The sequence below is a fragment of the Anolis carolinensis genome, chromosome 4 (assembly GCF_035594765.1).
Source record: "Anolis carolinensis isolate JA03-04 chromosome 4, rAnoCar3.1.pri, whole genome shotgun sequence".
Taxonomy (NCBI): Eukaryota; Metazoa; Chordata; class Lepidosauria; order Squamata; family Dactyloidae; genus Anolis; species Anolis carolinensis.
In genome coordinates this window covers 56,828,331-56,851,350 of record NC_085844.1, presented here as the reverse complement: position 1 = coordinate 56,851,350, position 23,020 = coordinate 56,828,331, and the positions used below count along the sequence as shown (strand labels likewise).

At 42.5% G+C, this 23,020-nt stretch overlaps 1 protein-coding gene across 2 annotated transcripts in view; it reads left to right on the top strand.

Moving 5' to 3' along the window:
- Positions 1-1,876: 1,876 nt before the first annotated feature.
- cables1 (Cdk5 and Abl enzyme substrate 1) overlaps positions 1,877-23,020 on the top strand; it is a 59,962-nt gene continuing 38,818 nt past the window's right edge. Inside the window, exon 1 of one of the 2 annotated variants that reach the window (XM_008108637.3) lies at positions 1,877-3,517. In XM_008108637.3, coding sequence (XP_008106844.1) covers positions 2,823-3,517 — 695 coding nt within the window. In that variant the 5' untranslated portion in view covers positions 1,877-2,822. The remainder of the gene's footprint in view (positions 3,518-23,020) is intronic. The other variant, XM_003219673.3, reaches the window with a different exon arrangement.

Below are 23,020 nucleotides of genomic sequence, written 5' to 3'. Positions count from 1 at the left end.
CAAAACCAAAGGAACGGAATAGCCATCAAGTTTTGGATAGGAGAGGGGTTTTAACTGCTACCCCAAACTGTAGGATTGTTTTCGTGCATCCTTAACTTGAGCTGAACTTGAGTCCAGAGACCACAAACAGGAAAATTTGTATGGCAAAGGAGAAGGAGAGGAAGTGGAGAAATAAGAGGAAGTAGTGGAAAACGAGCGAGCGCTTTCTTAGTACATTGTTGTGATGAAGGGATCCAAAAACCGCGAAGCTTTTAGCAACCCTCCTACTGTTGTTTAAGGCTTTCATGGCCGGAATCACTGGGTTGCTGTGAAGTTTCCGGGCTGTATGGCCATGTTCCAGAAGCATTCTCTGCTGTTTCGTCCACATCTATGGCAGGCATTCTCAGAGGTTGTGAGATCTGTTGGAAAACTATGCAAGTGAAAACAATGTTGGAAAGACCAAGCAGTGCCTTTAGTATACCGAAGCCTTCTTGTAGATAAAACTGTAGTTAAATCTGCTGTAAGATTTCTGATTCAATGGCTTTTTAAAACTCTCCCCCACCCCCTTTTGCAATGACATTGTGTGGTTACTGACTTGGCCTTACTTGAACTTGCACTGTTCTAGTGTTGCATGTTCACTTTTTTAAAATTTAAAACACTAGAATGTCTCTGTAAAATAACTAGTATTCAATCTGCAGTTTGGTGACTAACATGATGCATTGTTTTCAAAACCCCTTGTGAATATGAGCACTTCTGTAGTTGTATCCTTCAGGTTGAAGAAAAAAAAACACAAAACCATTGTACTGAAAAGCAATGAGGGAACTATCTTTAGGTAAAGGTAAAGGTTTTCCCCTGACATTAAGTCTAGTCATGTCCGACTCTGAGGGTTGGTGCTCATCTCCATTTCTAAGCCGAAGAGCCGGCGTGGTCTGTAGATACCTCCAAGGTCATGTGGTCGGCAAGACTGCACAAAGTACTATTACCTTCCCACTTGAGCGGTACCTATTGATCTACTCACATTTGCATGTTTTTGAACTGCTAGATTGGCAGAAGCTGGGGTTAACTGCAGGTGCTCACTCCGCTCACTGGATTTGAACCTGCGACCTTTTGGTCCGCAAGTTCAGCAGCTCAGTGTTTTAACACGCTGTGCCACTATCTTTAGATTGTGAAAAAAAAGAAATCAGATTTGTATACTAAGATCATTTGTCTAAAGTTGTTTTGAAATAAAAAATAAAAATGCAAAAAAAAAAACCTACGTTGGAAAACTTGCATATGTGTTGTCGAAGATTTTCATGGTCGGGATCACAGGGTTATTGTATGTCTTTCGGGCTGTGTGGCCATGTTCCAGAAGTATTCTCTCCTGACGTTTTGCCCACATCTATGGCAGGCATCCTCAGAGGTTGTGAGGTATGGATATATATTCTTTCCTTTCCTCACTTAGTTTATCCATATCTCACAACCTCTGAGGATGCCTGCCATAGATGTGGGCGAAACGTCAGGAGAGAATACTTCTGGAACATGGCCACACAGCCCGAAATACATACAACAACCCTAAAACTTGCATAGTTTTCCAACAGACCTCACAACCTCTGAAGCTGCCTGCTATAGATGTGGGTGAAACGTCAGAAGAGAATGCTTCTGGAACATGGCCATACAGTTTGGAAAACTCACAGCAACCAACCCTCCTACTGTTTCCTTCCTTAAAAAAAAAAAGACATATAACCTGCTCAAGAAAACCATGTGCTGCGAGGAGAAGCTCCAGTTTCCACAGACTCCACCTTCCTGGGCTCCTCTCCCATTGAAATCCACAGTAGGAGGAGGAAGAAGGAAAAGAAGAAACAGAAGAAGCGCGTGTTTGTGTGTGTGACAAAAAAAGGCGGAACGGGCTTCTTTAAAAACCAAGCTTCCTCCTCTTTCTCCTTCCTCCTCCTCCTGCTTGGCTGGCTTTGGGAGCTTTTGTTTTTTTCTCCCACGTGACCGTGGTGTTGTTTTGGTGGCGGCTGCTGGTGGTGGTGCTGCCCCTCGGTGCAAGAGCTCCTCTTGAGGAGGAGGAGGAGGAGGAGGAGGAGGAGGAGGAAAATAACTTGGGAAAAGGAGGGGAGGAAGAGGAAGAGGAGAGCCAAGGAGGGAGGAGAAGAGGAAGGGATTGCTGAGGGCGCCGCAGAGAAGCAGCTCAGGGGGAGATAAAAGGCAGGCAGCTCTGAGGGGGAAAGGAAGACAGTTCTGAGAGGGGGGGGGGCACATAGACGGGGAATTGCAGATAGTTTTGAGGTTGAAAAGGCAGGCAATTCTGAGAGAAAATGCAGAAAGATCTGAGGGGAAAGGTGGACAGTTTTGAGGCGGGAAAAAACAGACAGTTCTGAGGGGCTAAGGAGCCAATTCTGAGGGGAGAAAGCAGATAGTTTTGAGGCAAAAGGGAGACAATTTTGAGGGGGGAAAGCAAATAGTTTTGAGGGGGGAAGGAGACAGTTTTGAGGGGAAGCAAAAAGGAGACAGTTCTGAAGGGGAAAGGCAGATAGTTTCGAGGATAAAAAGGCAGGCAATTCTGAGAGAAAATGCAGAAAGATCTGAGGGGAAAGGTGGACAGTTTTGAGGGAGGGAAAGGCAGGCAGCTCTGAGGGAAGAGACAGGCAGTTCTGAGGTTGAAAGGCAGGCAGTTCTGAGGGAGGAGAGAGACAACTCTGAGGGGAAGGGTAGCTAATTCAAGGGGGAAAGGCAACCCTTCGGAAGAGAAAGGCAGCCAGTTCTGAGGAGAAACATGTGGCCTCAGCCCCGAGCCCGGCCGACGCTTCAGGGCCTCCGAGCGGGGTTTTAGCCCGGCGCATTCCTTCCTCCGCAGGACAATGGCAATGGCGGCGGCTCCTCCGGCCTTGGCTCCCCGCAGCAGCCCCGGGAGCAGAAGCAGCAGTGGCGGCAGCCCCGGGAGCGCCCACGGCGGCGGGCAGGCTTTCCTTCCGCACCCCTCTTGCCCGAGGAAGGCTCCCCCGCCGCCGCCGCGCATGGACCCCCGCCGCAGGCAAGCCGCGCTCTCCTTCCTCACCAACATCTCCCTGGATGGGCGGCCGGCGCTGCAGGAGGACGAAGGCGGCGGCGGGGAAGGAGACCGAGAAGGGGGAGGCAGCGGGGACGGTCCCGTGTTGGCGGGCAGGGCTCCCGTTGGCCCCAGCAATAGCATCAGGACTCGGTTCGGCTCCGGCGCTTTCCAGTCGCCGCCGCAGCAGCAGCAGCAACACGGGGCTTACAACGCCCCCTCCGCCTGCCTCCGGTTCACGATGAGTCCCTTCGGGGCCTCCCGGAGCGAGGAAGGCGACGACGAGGAGGAGGAGGAAGAAGAGGGGGAGGAAGACGCCTTCGCCAGCCCGCAGGGTCCGTCGGGCGTCGGAGGGGCGAGGGGCCGCCTCAGCTCCTTCACTCAGGGAATCCTGCCCCTCTCCGCCTTCGCCCGCGCCGCCCCGCAGGGCTACCACGCCTGCTGCGCCCTCGAGCAAGCCGGGCCCGTGCCCGCCAGCGCCGCCGCCTTCGAGCTGCAGAGGTCCCGGTAAGGAAGGAGGCCTAGAAGGGTGGGCACGCGAGAAGGCGAAGAGAGGACCTCCCTCCTCAGCCAGGAGGGCCGGGGCACACGGAAGGCCTCCCCGTGCCTTCGGAATCCATGCTAGTTGTCCATAATCACTCTGCACTTGCACAGGGGGTTTGAGGGAAGTGGGAGAGGGTCAGGGGTTTATATAAGGCAAGACCCCTTGCCTTCATAATCCCTGCACTGGCCCAGAATCACTCTGCATATACTCAGGGGACTTGAGTGAAGTGGGAGAGGGTCTGGGGTTTATATAAGACAAGACCCCTTGCCTTTATAATCCCTGCACTGGCCCAGAATCACTCTGCATATACTCAGGGGACTTGAGTGAAGTGGGAGAGGGTCTGGGGTTTATACATGGCAAGATCCCTTGCCTTCATCATTCCTGTACTGGGCTAGAATCACTCTGCACATGCACAGGGGACTTGAATGAAGTGGGAGAGGGTCTGAGGTTTATACAAGGCAAGACCCCCCCCCTTTGCCTTCATAATACCAGCAATAGTCCAGAATCACTCTGCACATGCTCAGGGACCTTTAGGGAGTGGGGAAGGGTTTGGGGTTTATGCAGGACTTCTCAGGCAGAGACCTCTTGCCTTCATAATCCCTGCACAGGCCAGAATCACTCTGCACATGCTCAGGGGATGTGAGCGAAGTGGGAGAGGGTCTGGGGTTTATACAAGGCAAGACCCCTTGCCTTCATAATCCCTGCACTGGTCCAGAATCACTCTCCATGTGCTCAGGGGACTTGAGTGAAGTGCAAGAGGGTCTGAGGTTTATACAAGACAAGACCCCTGCCTTCATAATCCCTGCACTGGCCCATGCTCAGGAAATTGGAAGCAGTGGGAGAGGGTTCAGGGGCTTATACTGGATGGCCCTCATGATCTCTTCCAATGTTGTGATTTTATGAGATTTTATGACAGCCCCTTGCCTTCATAATCCCTCCACTGGTCCAGAATCACTCTGCATGTGCTCAGGGGGCTTGAGGGAGTGGGAGAGGGTCTGGGGTTTATGCAGGACTTCTCAGGTAGAGATCCCTTGCCTTCTTAATCTCTGCACATGCTCAGGGGGCTTGGAGAAGTGGGGAAGGAAGTGTCTGTGGTTTATCAAAGCAGAGGCCCCTTGCCCTTCATGATTCCTGCAAGTGGTCCAGAAGCATGAGGAACAGTTGAAGAGTTGGGTATGTTTAACTTGGAGAAAAGAAGGCTGAGATACTTAGACAAGATAGCCACGTTTAAATATCTGAAAGGTTGTCACTTTTAGGAGGGGCAAGCTAGTTTTATTTTGCTCTGGAGGCTAGGACATGGAGCAATTGATTCAAATTACAGGAAAAGAGATTCCACCTAAATCTTAGACTTTCTGACAGCTAGAGGTATTGGCAGTGGAATACACTGCTGCTTGTAGTGTGGCAGTCTCTTTCTCTTGTAGTCTTTAAACACAGGCTGGAGGTCCATCTCTCAAGAGTGCTTTGATGGCAGGAGGTTGGACTGGGTGGCCCCTGTGGTTTTTCCCAACTCTATGATTCTGTGCACATCCTCAGAAGCATTTGGGGCCTGTTGGGAAGACGCACTTGCCTAACACGTTTTTCTGTGTTTCTGAGATCTAATATCTTTCTCTTAATTCAGGATGTATGGGCAACTGCATACATCCAACTCCAGCTGCATGGGTTACCTGACAAAAGGCTGGATCTGCACTGCCATATAATGCAGATTAACTGTGTTGAACTGGGTTATATGGCAGTGTAGATCCAGCCTTAGTGTTGCAGTTCAATAAGATAAAGTATTCATTTTGTGTCCACAACTAGAATCCAACATCCAGCATGGGCAGTTTCACCAGTCATGCTGGTTAGCCAAACCTGAGTGTTGTAGTCCAGTAAAGTAACTTATTCCACTCTCTGAACAGAAGCAGAGAGGACAGAATCGGGTCTCTTGCAATCTAGATATTATAGAGGCTCCAGCAAGTAATACACAATCTGTACTTTGTACACGTCAGGAAAACAATAATCATATCTCACAAAACCAGTTGAGATTTGCACTGCTGAGTTCCTGAGATCTATGTAGGATACTTTTCTCTTAATTCAGTAATGAATAAGTTAGCAGCCTGATGCTATATAGATACAGGTGTGTCAAATCTATGGGCAAAGATATGCACTAACTGAGAGAAGGGGACAGAACAATCACCTTGCTAACTGTACGGGGTCGTAGATGAGGAATGGATGAGCTCAGGTTGATTCAGTGCCAACACAATTTATCGGTTGTGACATAATAACAGGATTCAAGACTACATGTGGAAGTTTACACCTAAGCTCAAAGGTGAATGTGTGTGTGTGTGGGGGGGGGGGGGAGCAAGGAGAGGTCACTCTGCACATTCAATGCTATTTCTTTCTGTTACTTAAGAAGTACTAGGGTTTAGCAGAAGTTTACAAATCTAAATTGTTCTCAGAAATCATGGAAAACGAGATGAGGAGAGCAAATGCTCAAAACATGTAGCATAAAAGCAAGTCCATTAAAAAAGATAGTAAGCAAAGACAATGAGCACCCAGTCAGTTAGAGTTCTTTCTAGAACTTTATTTCATGAGAACAATCTTCACACAGTGGCATAATAAAGTCTGAGCCATAACATTTCTTTGAAGTATAGTACTGTAATGCTTTATTCTTTGGGCAAGATTTTAAGGTTGATAGAGACTTGACTGTTTGCATATTTTGATCTTTTAATTTGAATTTTAATGGGAAATATCCAATTTCCATTTTAGTTCTTTGATTCTTGTTCCAAATTATTTTTAAATGAATACTACTTGAATTTTGTACACACTTTGCTGAGGAAAAGTGCTCTTGAACACAGCAGTACTTAATTCTGAGGAGGGACAGATAGTATTGCACTGTAAGCCAAATCAAATCATCACTCTTTCAAAGGAAAAAAAAGACCTGTTTAGAAAAAGCAGTCTCCACAAAAATCTGGATTCGAACGTTTCTGTTGGAAATATAAAACTTATGATTGGCTTAGTTTTGTTTTTGTTTGCAGAGATAAATATGCACCCACTTTTAAATAATTTGGGAAATATTTTTTCTTCAACCAGGATAACATCTTTTTGTATGCCTCTATTTTTAAAAAGAACATAAAAACTAGAAGTAGATGCCAGAGATAACTAGCAACATGTAATAGTCTGAATATTAGGCTGGGACTCCTGGAAACCAGAGTTTAGATTTCTTCTGACCCACGTAAACCCATTGGGTGAATGTGGGCAAGTTACACTCTCTCAGTCTCAAAAGGAAGTGGCAAATCTCTGAAAAAATCTTGATAACTAGACCCTAGGATATACTTCCCATAAGTTGGAGTCTGCTTGAAAGCAGGTAACAACAATAATTGTGAAAGGATAGTGCCATCTCTATATATCTTACTTCCTATCAGTTTTCTCTACCATTATTGTACAAAGAAGCAACAAGATGAGTCTGTGCCTCAAATGGTTCCTACCTTTTTTGTGCTCAAGAATGTGGCTTTTGATGACAAACAGATAACTTTCCATGGGACAGAACCATGCTGTTTAGACTTTGTATGTTCGAAGAGAATGCCAAGATCTTCAGTGTGTTCTTTCCTCTTTGCCATTCTAATGGCATTGATCAAACTGTCGATTGAATTTTAGCATATTAAATCAGCTTCTGTAAATCCCTGTTCTTTGAATGTGCTCATTCAAAAAGATTGATAGGAGTGTCTATGCAGTGTTCAGGTGGTAAAACTGATAGACTACCATCCAAAGTAACTTGTATAGTATTTTGTTTTAATTGTGATCTACCCCAGAATTTGAGATCTTAATCTCTTAATTTATTATCTGGTGTTGTCATGCATTACTCATGAGCTCTTGTTCTGCTGTTTTTCTGTGCTGATCTCCGTTTAATGGGAAGCTGCTGCAGCCTGTTTGTTTAAAGTGTGAGTATTCTGTTTACTCATTTAAAAGATCAAAAAAGCTGTCTTGTAATGAATAAATAACAAGCTTTAAGTGACAATCATCCACCGACAGCTGGTTATTTAAGGGAACTTCTTTCCTTAAATGCTTTGAATGTCATTAGACCCTTACAAATATAATTAACAGAAGAGTGAGCATTTGGCAGCTGCAGGGCCATTTAGCTAGACATTATGGTAGGAATCATATGATTCTTTCTAGGGCTATGATAATTGTCTAGTTGACCTGAGAACAGAGTATTGAAAAGCAAACCAACTTCAGTTGGTTCCAGTTCATTTTGAATGTATACTTATTGATGTAGGGCGAGTGTGAGAGTCATTTGGTGCTTAATATATTGTTGGACTGCCGCAGCCATTTATAACCACATTGACTGTGAGAATTAGGGTTACTGGGACTTAAATTTCAAAAATATCTGGGGAGGGGCATATGATTTGGATATATCCCATATATCCCTGCATATGTGCAGGCAGAAAATGGCAAGTTAACACTTTCTTGCTTTGTGGTATGATGTACACAGGGCAGTCATTGACCCCTGTGAAAGTGAAATACTATGAATAAAAATTGCTGTTTTAATACCTGAGAAAATGTGTCTCTAAAAATTTCTAGGTCTTTCACCACGACTCTATGGTCAACTTCCACTGGAAGCTGACCACAGGTCCACTTCTCTAGGACCTGGAGGTTCCTAGAGAAGTGACCCCTCCAGAAATCTCTAGTTTCTCCAGCATGATCTGGGGAAGTTACTTGAGTCACACTGGATGACCTAAAGATTCCTAGAGAAACCATTTTAATCATAAATAACCAAATCCTCAAAAGTCAAAACTGCAAATGTGGAGGGATGGCTGTAATGTGTTTGTGTACAGATACAGTTTTAATGGATTCTTTTATTGACACAGTGGCCATACTTTTAATTGATTAATCTTTCACAGTAAATGTAAGTCTTCATCAAAACAAAAGGTTGTGACAAACAGCAAAGTAATAAGTTCGTATTTTGTAGTAAGAATAGGCTTGTCTATTGCTTACTTTTTCATGGGCACAATGTAGAGTGTGGACTGGGGAACAGGGTAATATGATATGTAGTACTTCATTAATAATAATACTCAACCTTGTAGCAACCTAAAGTTGACCCATCAGTTCAGTAGGTTTTATGTAAGTGTTCAGTAGTTGATCAGTAACACTACAAAAAAGCATTGTTGGATAATAAATTAAACTCCCTCAGAAACAGAAGTAAATGGTACATAAACAGGATCAAGACTCTTGAGCCAAGCTATTCAGTGACATGTGCATAGGTACAAAAAGCTTACTTACTTAGGCGATCCCTCGTTGCCTGAGTATGATGGCCTTCCAAGTTCTTGGAAAACGCCTGTGCATGAGTTTTTTTTTAAAAAAGTGTTGAGGTCGGTGCACAGCCGATCAACACACAGTCTTCACAGAGTGAGGGTCCCAACCAGTAGCGGGGTTAACATGATGACAGTTGCTTCTCAATCTGTTGCAGCCTTCTTCTGCCTCCACAGCCGTTGTAACATGTACCATGTTATATTCCACCTGATCGGCCGTTGAGGTCTTTGGATTGTACTCGATCTGGGACCTCCCCTGCCCCCCCCCCCCCAGGCTGCATGACTCCAGTGGTTACGCCCGTAGGTTCATTGGAACACTCAAGCCCCTTCCCACAACAAGGTGACAATCATCAAGGGGGTACAAAAAGCACTATTACATTCAGTGCAAAGAACCAGAAGACAAACAAAAGGATAGCCCAAATAATATATTTCACAACTAAAGATCAGGAATGCTATGTAGACCAAAGGGGGAACACACTGTGTATATAAAGAAACAGTAATACAGTAGTGGCAATAGAGGAACTATATAAGAGATGTTCTTTCAATGAAGAGCCATTTGAAGACGAAGTGACAATTTTAGAAAATGAAGTGAAATAAGATGTCAGAGCACTTGAGATCAAAAGGAAAAATCACTCTGAATAGCTGACATAACAATACAGCTATTTCAAGCTATAGAGATGGAATCCATTCAGATTCAAAGAAAAAAAATTGCCAACAAATAATGGCTCAAAGGTAGGAAACACTAAATATGTATTCCAATGTCCAAGAAAGGGTATACCAGGGATTGTCATAAGCCTTGGAATATTGCTCGGATCTATTCAAACAAAGCAGTGTTCCCGATATTACATGAAAAATTTCTACCATACTGTATATGAAATGAGAAATACCGTGTGTCCAAGCTGGTGACAGAAAAGGAAGACATACTAGAGATTGTAATGGATAATGGAACTGAAAAAAGAATTTCAAAAGAAAATTAGTCCAGTATTTCAGAATACTGTATTCACATAGTGAACAGTGGTCAAGGATGGGGCAAGGCTCAGTTCCCCCCAAATGATCAGGCAAATAGGACCAGCAAGATGTTTATATAGCTGATCTCCCTAAAGAGTTATCAGAAATTAACTTACAAAATAACGCACACATATTAAGACTATTATATTAAGCATCAGGTGGGTTAGGAGAGGTGATGACAGGAAATCTGCTTGTGGGCATTTGGTTATATCCACACCAATGTTTGTGAGGTGCAGAGCATCTTGGAGAATCAATAAGAAAAATAATTAAAAGAAAACTTTAGAACCTTTTGTAGTTCCCTTTAATATGCTGCTACTCAGTCGTTTAGTCGTCTCTGACTCTTCGTAACCTCATGGACCAGTCAATGCCAGAGCTCCCTGTCGGCTGTCACCGCCCCCAGTTGCTTCAAGGTCAAGCCAGTCACTTCAAGGATACCGTCCATCCATCTTGCCCTTGGTCGGCCTCTCTTCCTTTTTCTTTCCATTTTCCCCAACATCGTGATCTTTTCCAAGCTTTCCTGTCTCCTCATGATGTGGCCAAAATACTTCAGCTTTGCCTCTAATATCCTTCCCTCCAGTGAGCAGCCGGGCATTATTTTCTGGAGGATGGACTGGTTGGATCTTCTTGCGGTCTAAGGCACTCTCAGGATTTTCCTCCAGCACCAGAGTTCAAAAGCGTCTATCTTCCTTCGTTCAGCCTTCCTTATGGTCCAGTTCTTGCATCCATAGGTTATTATGGGGAATACCATTGCTTTGACTATGCGGACCTTCGTTGCCAGTGTGATGTCTCTGCTCTTCACTATTTTGTCAAGGTTGGCCATTTCTCTCCCAAGAAGTAAACGTCTTCTGATTTCCTGGCTACAGTCTGCATCTGCAGTGATCTTCGCACCTAGAAAAATAAAGTCTGTCACTTCCTCCACGTTTTCTCTTTCTATTTGCCAGTTATCAATAAGTGTAGTTGCCATGATTTTAATATACATTACCCAAACCTTCATTTTGGGGGCCATTTCCTGGGACTAATGGCTCCGTGTGAGGACTCTCCTTAAAGTACTAGAGATTTTAATCCCACTTTTTTACACTGGATTAAGTGCTTGCCTGGAAGGGCCCTGAGGCTGAATCTACACTGCCCTACATCTCAGAATCTGATCCCAAATAATCTCCTTTGAACTGGATTGTGTGAGTTTATACTGCCACACAATCTGGGAGAATCAGATAATCTGAGATCAGATCCTGAGATATAGGGCAGTGAGATCCAGCCTGAAATCAGTGAGAACATGTGACAGCAGCCTTGCAAATGATGTTTGTGAGGTCACACTTGTAAAAAGCCTTCCTTGAACTAACAAACTAATAGAAATATACATTGCCTTGAACAAAGCGGATTAAGCAGGCCGTTGCTGTGCAATTCCAGACATTCATGGATAATACCAATTATTTCTGCCTCATTTCAAATGTTTCATATCTGGTTTGGCGCTGCTTGACACCAAATTATTTAGAGAATACCAAATTAGGGAAGCTTGGATCACATCTGATATCAAAGGTGAAAAAGTCTTGTGCTTCCAACCCCAAAGTGTGAATGTATGTTCACATATACATGCATGCATAAGCAAATACACGCATGCTTCATTTTGGGCCAATCAAATCCTCAAGTACAGTTTGGCCCACTGTATCCACAGACTTTCTACCATATTCAACCATATATTCCCTAACTGACAAAAAAGCCAAAAAACAAACCTTGATTTTGCCATTTTATATAAGGTTCACTATTTCATTACACCAGTGTATATAATGGGACTTCAGTAACCACAGATTTCGATATCCACAGGAGTTCCTGGAAGCAAACTCTAGTGACTACCAAGTCCCACTATACATCCCAAACACCAAGTAAGTTGTCTTCTATGTGTCTCATTTTTCTAATTAAATTGTATTTAGAAAAACAGCCTTAGACTTTTCCTATCCCAATCTTGTCCTGTCTCCTTCTCTCAGGCTTTCGGTTACTTCATTGTTTGGGCCACCATAGGATCACTTTAGGTGTTTCCAAATGTTGGTAGTAGTAGCATTGGCTGAGTGTAGCACCCATTCGTTTGTTGTGCACATGAGGCTGTGTCACCCCCCTCTCGCAATACTACTGAGTTTTCTATCCTTGCAGTATGCGTTGCTTTGTTTAGGTTTAAGCTCTGCATCTAATATCTTATTTATTTCAGTAGTAAAGTATTGATTTATTTTGTTTACTAGTGATTCAATACCATGGAACCTAATAGAAAAAACTTCTGCTTAAATTTACATAGGATTGCACTATATGTGAGGTTTATAAAATTGTTATTCTTCTTTGAAATGCATAATGCAAATGAATCATTTTTAGCCTGTAGGAATCTTTTCATTACAAATTCTGCAGAGAGGGGGGTAGACTGAAAACAGAAACAGCTTTTACTCAGACAGATCCCCTGACAAAACCAGCAGTGCCAGTAGAATATACAAGACTAATGATGTATTTATTTATTTTGGCTTCTTCATGTTCATGTTGAACTGGATTATCTGAGTCTACACTGCATATAATCCAGTTCGAAGCAGATAATCTGGACAGCTGTGCAGAAAGGGTCTGGGATTAGCAGATAATCTAGGATCAGATCCTGGGATATAGGACAGTGTAGTAGATCCAGCCTTTGTAACCACATAACAACAACAACAACAACAACAACTTTATTTTTGTATCCTGCCTTCATCTCCCCAAAGGGACTCGGGGCGGCTCACATGAGGACAGGCCCAATCAACACAGTTAAAATAAAGCATAAAATTAATAAAACAACATCATAATAACAGATAGACTATACACAATTAGCATAATAAAAACATCATTGCGCCAATACTGGTCTGGATAAAACAATTCTGAGGGGCATTAATAGGACTAGTGCAACTCAATATCGAAGGTAGTACTGCTAGATAAAGTGCAAGAGCCATATGAGGAAAACTTGGGGTGGGGGCAATGTGAGATAGAGCCCTGTGTCTATCTAGGTGCAAGGGCTGGACTTGAACAGAGGACTGCTAATCAAAAGCACAGTAGAACATCCAGGTTTTTAGATTTTTCTGAAAGATGGACAAGGTGGGCACTAGTCTAATCTCCCTGTGGAGAGAGGAAAAGCAGAAAACGTGGGAATGGAAAGCCTACTAAAGCAGGACATAGTTTGTTGAAATCCTGAAAAGGAAGAATCTATTACTAAGGACACATTGCAATATTTAGTTGCGGGTCTCACTTGTCAAATTGTACATGCTGATTCAAACCAGCAAACTCATTAGATAAAACTGGACATTTCCAGAAGTTCCCTCTGGTTTCCAAACAGCAGCTATCTATCTATCTATCTATCTATCTATCTATCTATCTATCTATCTATCTATCTATCTATCTATCTATCTATCTATCTATCTCACACACAGATAGTATATATAAAATAACTAAAAGAAGATATGGGATACACCTTGTTTTAAAGAAGAAGAATGCTCCCAAGGGGCATAATTCTTTTGAGGGGCTCATAGTTTCAGGGGTTTCAAAATGGTATTGACATATGCAATACATTCGTACACAGGCCATTAGACTATTAATACAGTAGAGTCTCACTTATCCAAGCTAAACGGGCCAGCAGAAAGCTTGGATAAGCAAATATCTAGGATAATGAGGGATTAAGGAAAAGCCTATTAAACTTCAAATTAGGTTATGATTTTACAAATTAAGCACCAAAACATCATGTTTTACAACAAATTTGACAGAAAAAGCAGTTCAATACGCAGTAATGTTATTTTGTAATTACTGTATTTACAAATTTAGCACCAAAATATCACAATATATTGACAACATTGACTACAAAATGGCTTGGATAATCAAGAAACTTGGATAAGTGAGGCTTGGATAAGTGAGACTCTACTGTGCTGCAAAGTTATTACTGCTGAGATTTAGTTTTCAGTGTGCGTTAAGTATAATTTTTTTTACATATTTTGGCAGAATATTGATTCTGATATTTTGCCTTCTGTTAATGTGGAACCAGTGACTAAATGCTACATCAACGGGGTGAGTAGAAACAGAGCAGGAATTGCTTGATGAAAGACATAAACTCATCCCAAGGGCTCTTATTAGGCAGGCACTATCAAAGAGGAGTCATATGAGAATTAGAAGAAGAATGGAAAAGGGAGATATTTTTCCTTTAGTCATACATTAATGTTGTGCACTTTCTGCAGTTTGAACTCCCAGCTGAAAGAGCAACTACAGTAGAGTCTTGTCAGAGTAATTTGCAGTGCAGCAGTAGTTGGATGGAATCAATGGAATGCAGAACAAATAGACATCAGAGACGATGGTAAAACTATATACAAGTTTTACTGAAAGCAGTAATAATCAAGACAAACAGACTTGCAGACGAACATGGGACTCTAGGCAGACATCAACTCAGAACTGATGCAATCAGCAATGCACACACACTTGTGTCTGGACACTCCCCAGTTCCAGCCACACATCAAGGTCATCACAGCTTCTTAGTAATTAACTCTTTCCAGACTATAGCACACTCTGGATGATGCAATCAGTATGCAATACAAGGCAAGACACAAATTTCATTTAAACACTATCAATACACAAATCCCACATTAACAAGTCTCACTTATCCAACGTTCTGGATTATCCATTGCATTTTTGTAGTCAATGTTTTCAATACATTGTGATATTTTGGTGCTAAAATTGTAAATACAGTAATTACTACATAGCATTACTGCATATTGAACTACTTTTTCTGTCAAATTTGTTGTATAACATGATGTTTTGATGCTTAATTTGTAAAATCATAATCTAATTTGATGTTTAATAGGCTTTTCCTTAATCCCTCCTTATTATCCAACATATTTGCTTATCCAACATTCTGCCGGTCTGTTTATGTTGGATAAGTGAGACTACTGTATTTTTGGTTGGATCTGTGCCATTATTATAAATGAAGTAACACAGTCACTTTCTGTTACTATCCTACTCCAGAATATATAACACTGCATATTTTTGTTTTCACAAAGCTTTCTAAAGCTGCTGCGAACCTCTAATCAAGTAGAATTGCTTGGTTTTCTGTTGTGTTGGCAGTTTTGGTAATTACATATTAGATATATCAAGGTTATCATTAATAAGGTTTGGGTTGTGCATGTATTTGTAAACCAATAAATTGTACAAATTGTAAGCCATGGATCTGCTAGCTGCTTAATTTCTGATGTGTCATTCTGTTTCTTAAGGATAGAACTATATTTTTTCACAATGACTTGAGAATGTTTTTAGTCCGTTTATAGGCAACATTTGTCCCTCTCAATGTTGGACTGTGATACCTGTCTGTTATCACCACTAGCTGAGCTGATGTGAGTTTGAATGAACAATTTGGAAAGACATAAGTTGCTCACCCCTGTTTCAGAAAGCTGGGACTGTGCAGATTAAAATTTCACTCCTTTTGATATTTATTTAGGTGCTATAGATCAGTTCTGGGATTGTGTCCAATTCTGGGAATGTAGCTCAAAACTCCGATGTTTGCTCTTAAAATGAAGACAATAGTGCACCTGGCTTTCAACACTGTGCTTTTCCTTCATTACTGAGGAGCCGTGAGGATTTGAATTCTAGGGTTTATTAAGAAATGTTTTCAAGGCAATAATTTTATTTTCCATTACGTTATTACATTGCGCAGTGATTTGCGTACTCAAACCTACACGTTGGAAATTACTTGAAGGCTCACAACAAGTAATATTTGAATATAGGCTGAATGCTCTTCATAAGTGAAATACAGGTTGCAAGGTTTTTAGAGGTGACTGTTTTCTCTATCATTTAGGAAATAAGTGTTGGTTTTTTTCCCTCCTTTTTTTTTTTACTTACAAGTATATACAGCAATTAAAATCAAAAGTCGAAGCTTGATTTTCCAGTCCCATTTAGGGCAAAAAACACCCTAATGTTGTTTTATTATGTTTTTTCTCTTTGTAATGTTTTAATTGCTGTACTTTGGTTATTGTTTTCGGGCCTTTGTCCCGTGTTAGCTGCCCCGAGTCCCAGCCAGGAGATGGTGCGGGATAGAAAAATAAGGTTACTTACTTACTTATTTACTAGTGTATGGCAACACTTTTGGTATTATGGGGCTCCTTCCTGAAGTGCGGGTAGAGCTTATTTTTATACCGCAGTACTGCTATTGCGAATCTGGCTTCTTCACCATGGTTTCCTCCCAATGAGGAAGGGCTGAGTGAGCAAAAAGGTATTGACCTGTCAGGTCCCTGGCTGCTGGGCACCAATAACCTTACACAGAGACCAGTCTCTATCTAATATCTTTATTAAAGAAATATATAAAATCAATAAAAACAAGTGAAGAATATAGTTCAGAAGCAGACCTTTCAAATGAGGTCAAATATAGTCCAAAATGTATTGTCCAATAAATGATATTAGAGTTCAAAGTTTTAATCCACTTGACTGAAACACACACTTTGCCAAGCAATAGTGTGGGGAAATAACAGAGTCTTAGAGTCCAATGAAGCTTGACAACAAGGCTGGAAATAAACTTGATTCTTGACTAGGTCCGTGACTGGAGACAAGGCAAAACATGAAGCATGAGGCAGGGTCCGTGGTAAAACCGCGAGGCAGGGCAAGGCTTGAAGCTTGATCCGGGAAGCAAGGAACTGGGGTACGAAGTCCACACACAATCTCTCTCCTGAAGGTGATCAATTGACTCCGCAAAGAATCCCTCGCGCCAAACACCTATATTGGGTCTCGTTTTCCCGCCAACAGAACTCTTTCCCTAGAGAACGAGAAACGAAACCCAACTCTGTCCAGATGTGTGACTCCTTAGAATTTCCCAAGGGAAGCAGGCCTAATCAGCTTGATGTTTGGCAGCGATGCGTAAACTCCTCCGTTGGGCTTCTCTGACTCCCCTTTCCCTAGAATAAGATTCCTTCCTGGGAAACGGGGGGGAGTTCTGCCCAAGGCCTGTTTGGCTGAATTCTTGAGGGCAAACATCAACATCCTGCAGGTGAAGGGACTCCGGCTCTTGCTGAACCGGCGAAAACCCCATGTTTTCCTCTTCGTCTGCCACAATAGTACTAGGAACAGGACTACAAGGCCCATGAGTCATCACACTATCCCCTCTCCCAAGGCCCCCCTCATTCAAGGCCCCTCTCCGAGAGTCGCAGGGCCGTGGCTTGGTAGGGTAGGCTTGATGGAAGCGGCGGACTAAGTCGGGGGCATGGACTGTGGAAGCGTCTTCCCAGGAGCGTTCTTCGGGGCCAAAACCCACCCAGTCAATGAGATACTTGGTGGGGAAGTGGACATATAGCCCAGCTGTGCTGTCAGTGGATCCATACAGCTGAACATGGCCACTACCACCCTTTCCTCCCTGCCCCCCCCTTACTGTTCCTGGAGGGTGTTTGTTTCCTTGTTCCCCAACAGTGATGACATGATGGAGCTTGGAGGAGGAAGCACCCATCTCTTTCAAGGTTATCACTGCGGAAGAACAAGGAAATAGCCTCCAGGAACTGTAAGGAGGCTGTCAGGCACTGTCATCCCAACTCCCAGGGCTGGTCACAACAAGAAGGGGCGGTGCTGCCTGAAATCAGGGAATACAAGGTGATCATGTAAATAGATGCATCTGGTTCTATCTCGGAACCAGCCCAAAAGTTACATAGGCCTAATGTCATAATTTTCCCCAGCTTCTCAGGGGGAAATATTGAGTAACCTGCGAGTTTGGTTAACATGTTTCAAGTCACTGTTATGTAGCATTAGCCCATATTAACATAAATCAGCTCCATGCTTTGTTTAGTTGCCACAGAACTGATTTGGCAGCCCTTTGGGCTAACTGGTGAGTAAAGATGTGCCCTTGAGCATATTTGCAGATGTGATGTGTGTGGAGGTCCATAAGAAGTTTGGGAGATTACAAATTAGTCAGTAATACTGAACCCCCTAACAGAATTTTGCTAAGTATCTTTGCAGAATCTCATAAACCCTACTATTTTAAACCAGAAGCCATTGAATCATAGAATCATAGAATAGTAGAGTTGGAAGAGACCACATGGGCCATCCAGTCCAACCCCCTGCTAAGAAGCAGGAAATCGCATTTAAAGCACCACCGACAGATGGCCATCCAGCCTCTGCTTAAAAGCCTCCAAAGAAGGAGCCTCTACCACGGCCCCGGGGAGAGAGTTCCACTGTCGAACAGCTCTCACAGTGAGGAAGTTCTTCCTGATGTTCAGGTGGAATCTCCTTTCCTATAGTTTGAAGCCATTGTTCCATGTCCTAGTCTGCAGGGCAGCAGAAAACAAGCTTGCTCCCTCCTCCCTATGACTTCCCTTCACGTATTTGTACATGGCTATCATGTCTCCTCTCAGCCTTCTCTTCTGCAGGCTAAACATGCCCAGCTCTTTAAGCCGCTCCTCATAGGGCTTGTTCTCCAGACCCTTAATCATTTTAGTCGCCCTCCTCTGGACGCTTTCCAGCTTGTCAACATCTCCCTTCAACTGTGGTGCCCAAAATTGGACACAGTATTCCAGGTGTGGTCTGACCAAGGCAGAATAGAGGGGGAGCATAACTTCCCTGGATCTAGACGCTATTCCCCTATTGATGCAGGCCAAAATCCCATTGGCTTTTTTAGCAGCCGCATCACATTGTTGGCTCATGTTTAACTTGTTGTCCACAAGGACTCCAAGGTCTTTTTCGCACACACTGCTGTCAAGCCAGGCGTCCCCCATTCTGTATCTTTGATTTCCATTTTTTCTGCCGAAGTGAAGTATCTTGCATTTGTCCCTGTTGAACTTCATTTTGTTAGTTTTGGCCCATCTCTCTAGTCTGTCAAGATCGTTTTGAATTCTGCTCCTGTCTTCTGGAGTGTTAGCTATCCCTCCCAGTTTTGTGTCGTCTGCAAACTTGATGATCGTGCCTTCTAACCCTTCGTCTAAGTTGTTAATAAAGATGTTGAACAGAACCGGGCCCAGGACGGAGCCCTGCGGCACTCCACTTGTCACTTCTTTCCATGATGAAGATGACGCATTGGTGAGCACCCTTTGGGTTCGTTCGCTTAGCCAATTACAGATCCACCTAACCGTAGTTTTGTCTAGCCCACATTTTACTAGTTTCCTTGCCAGAAGGTCGTGGGGGACTTTGTCGAAGGCCTTACTGAAATCCAGGTAGGCTACATCCACAGCATTCCCTGTATCGACCCAACTCGTAACTCTATCGAAAAAAGAGATCAGATTAGTCTGGCATGACTTGTTTTTGGTAAATCCGTGTTGACTATTAGCAATGACCGCATTTGTTTCTAAGTGTTCGCAGACCACTTCCTTAATGATCTTTTCCAGAATTTTGCCTGGTATTGATGTGAGGCTGACCGGACGGTAATTGTTTGGGTCGTTCTTTTTTCCCTTCTTGAAGATAGGGACCACATTCGCCCTCCTCCAATCTGCTGGGACTTCTCCCGTTCTCCAAGAACTCTCGAAGATAATTGCCAGTGGTTCTGAAATAACTTCCGCTAGTTCCTTCAGTACTCTTGGATGTAGCTGATCTGGCCCTGGGGACTTGAATTCGTTTAGAGTGGCCAGGTGTTCCTGGACAACTTGTTTCCCTATTTGGGGTTGGATTTCCCCCAATCCTTCGTCCATTCCATGTTGCTGAGGTTGAAGATGGCTTTCTTTTTGTGAGAAGACCGAGGCAAAGAAGGCATTAAGCAGTTCTGCCTTTTCCCTATCCCCTGTCACCATCACCCCATCTTCTCCTTGCAGTGGCCCTATCGCCTCCTTTTTCTTCCTTTTTCTACCAACGTAAGCAAAAAAGCCTTTTTTGTTGTTTTTTATGTCCCTGGCAAGCCTGAGCTCATTTTGCGCTTTAGCCTTGCGAACCTTTTCCCTACAGGTGTTGGCTATACGTTTGAATTCTTCTTTGGTGATTTCTCCCCTTTTCCACTTCTTGTGCATGTCACTTTTGAGCTTTAGCTCAGTTAGAAGTTCTTTGGACATCCATTCTGGCTTCTTTGCACTTGTCTTATTTTTCTTCTTTGTTGGCACTGTTTGCATTTGCGCCTTTCTCTTTCTTGCAGCAAGACTGAAAATTGCTAAAAGAAAGATGGAGAGTTCTGGTTTTCCCCTAATATTAAGTCCGGTCATGACCGACTCTGGGGGTTGGTACTCATCTCCATTTCTAAGCCGAAGGGTCAGCATTGTCTGTAGACACCTCCAAGGTCATGTGGCCGGCATGATGACTGCATGGAGCGCCGTTACCTTCCCGCCTGAGTGGTACCTATTGATCTACTCACATTTGCATGTTTTCGAACTGCTAGGTTGGCAGGAGCTGGGGCTAACAGCGGGCGCTCACTTCGCTCCCGGGATTTGAACCTGGGATCTTTTGGTCCGCAAGTTCAGCAGCTCAGAGCTTTAACACACTGTGCCACTGTGCCCAGAGTTCTGGTACTCAGCAGCTTGGGTACTCAGCAGCTTAGATGTTTTTAAAGAACAAATAGCTATAGACAATGTTAGTGCTATCAGATATCTTTTCATTTATTTTGCTAATAGCAAGTACGGTGAATGGAGACAGGCACCTGCTTCCTATGGAGATTTGTTGCAGAACCCCTGGGTTAATGGTTATTTTCTTGTATATTATGACATGTTTATCTGTGGATAATGTTTTGCTTTTTTGAACATGAGGTTTAACATGCTACTGTATTATAATGACTAGTTTTAAATTGTGGTTTGCATTTTTCCATTTATAGTCATATAAATATGAATAATTTTATGTTGGAAATTTAAGTGATTAATAATGTTTCAGAAATTCAAAGGTCAATATTAAAGCTGTTGCTTTCTCCTTCCCAGTTCCACATAAACAAACCTAATATTTAATTAATACCAGAGCATGCTTCTATGAAGTTTTAAAAGTTGTATATACTGCTCTTACAAATTAGCAGCTAAGCCACTGTGTGCTAATGTATTTTTGCTGACTGAATCTAATATCCAGATCTTTGAGTTCTGTCATGCAGCCAGTTTTGTTCTGACATGTGCATAACTAGATGTAGAGTTGTTTTTTAGACTGTCTGTTTCTAATTTAGAAACACATGCACATCCAGACTATGATGTTCTGTGAGCTCTGTAATTACAATGTCAGTATAAAAAATTAGGGTGTAATCTTTGGTTCTTCTTCTCCAGGGTTTAATAAAAAGCTGTTTCCACTCTCTAGGCTTTGAATATATGGCCCAAGTCACTACTGTAGTAATGCATGTAAATTAAATTATAATTAGTGGAATTAGTCCTGAGACATGACTATAAGGATTACATCACTCTTGTCATGAAATTATATTACTGTATCTGTTTCCATATCCATTTATATCTGCCTTAAGACCCATAGATAATTGGGAAGGGCTGTTTTGACCTTCTAGCCACCCTCACAGACATGTTTGATGGAGATTCAATAGAAGGACTTCTTAGGCCATATAAAATCCAGATTATCTGCTTTGAACTGGATTATATGGCAGTGTAGATCCAGCCATAGCGGCTGCTCTGTGACTCTGAGGACCCTTCTACACTTCCCAAAAACAGGGAGGAAGTGGATTAACACAACCCGCTTCTTTTTGGGTTTCAGTCCCCAACCCAAGCCCCGGGTTTTCCCTCAAGGGGTGGCTAGATGCCATCCTTGGTCAATCCGGGAAAGCCAATAAATGAAATATCCAGCATTCATTACCTTCTCTTTGAAATGAACTTCATTTTGCCCTTATTTTGCCTTAGGTGGCATGAATCTGTAACAAAAGGTATTACAGGTTGAACATTTCTCATCGATAATTCCTAAATACTCCAAAATTGTCCACTCCAAAAATGTTATTAAAAGATCATATAAAAGTAACATTGGGCTATGTGGTTAAGATATAAACGAAACATAAATGATTTTTATGTTTCAATTTGGGTCCCATCTCTAAGATATATGCAAATACAGGTTTTCCAAAATAAAAAAAATCCAAAATATTTCCAATAACGGATGCTCAACCTATAGAAGTCTTTTGTAGGGGCTTTATGATTATCCTCAACTAATCCCCGTCAGTTGATTTTTCTGATGATACATATTATTAGGGCTGAACGGCAGTGATGCAATCCCTTTGCAGTTGTTTAGTGCATTAATTCACACAGTGCAAGGCGGAAGGTTAACTTGCAAAGCCAGCCCCACCCCATTTTTATCTTCCTATTGCTTTTCCCTTTTTCTTCCACCTCTTCTATTCTTTTTTTATCCCCTCTTCCTTCTTCTTACCCAAAGCCTTTTTGTTATACAATTAAAATAAGATAGATACATAGAAGTGTAGGTTTATTTGGTTGTCATTGTTTTCATTGTGTACCGTCAAGTTATTTCCAACTTCTGGCAACCCTAAGGCAACCCCATCATGGAATGTTCTTGGCAAGTTTTATTCAGAGGAGTTTGCATTGACATTCTCTGAAGCTGAGACAATATGACCTAACCAAAATATATGCACTGCTACTCATCTTTGTAATCCATACTTCTCGACACAGAGTGGTGACACAGAAAGGATGCAATGATTCAGTTGTACAGAAAAAATATTCTGCGTGTGCTCCCAAGCCGTCTTTACTCTTGACTGTACCTGGGGTAAATCATTGCACTTTACCTGAAAATCAGTCTTCATTAATCTTTAAGAGTCAAGGCAGATTTCTTGAGTGAATGAAATGAGATGCAGATGGGTGGCAAATAGATTTGAATAGGTGATGAGATCCTAAGTGACAGTTCCCAGACATGCTGGATTTCCACCATTTCCAGGCAAAATTCAATCAGGTCTTTTTAGTCCACGTGAGGAAGAAACTCTGAAGTGAAAAAAATGAAAAACGTTGAAGAATTTATTAAAGGTTAAACAATTTCAATTATTTGTGTTCACTCTACTGAATGACAGTAACTTCCCAATTTCTAATGCTAGATTTTTATCCAAGTATTTTCTATATCTAACATTCTAAACTCCAATCCTATAGCACTTATTTATTTCCAACATTTATATCCCGCCCTTCTCACCCGAAGGGACTCACTTCTTTAGGACAAAGTATGGACAATCTTGCTCTTTGTATACAGTAGTAGGATTCAGTTGATTGCTATACAACAGGTGATTAAAAACAAAATCAGGATCATTGTTCATATTCTTTACCCTCTTCTTCCTTTCCTTTATATGTT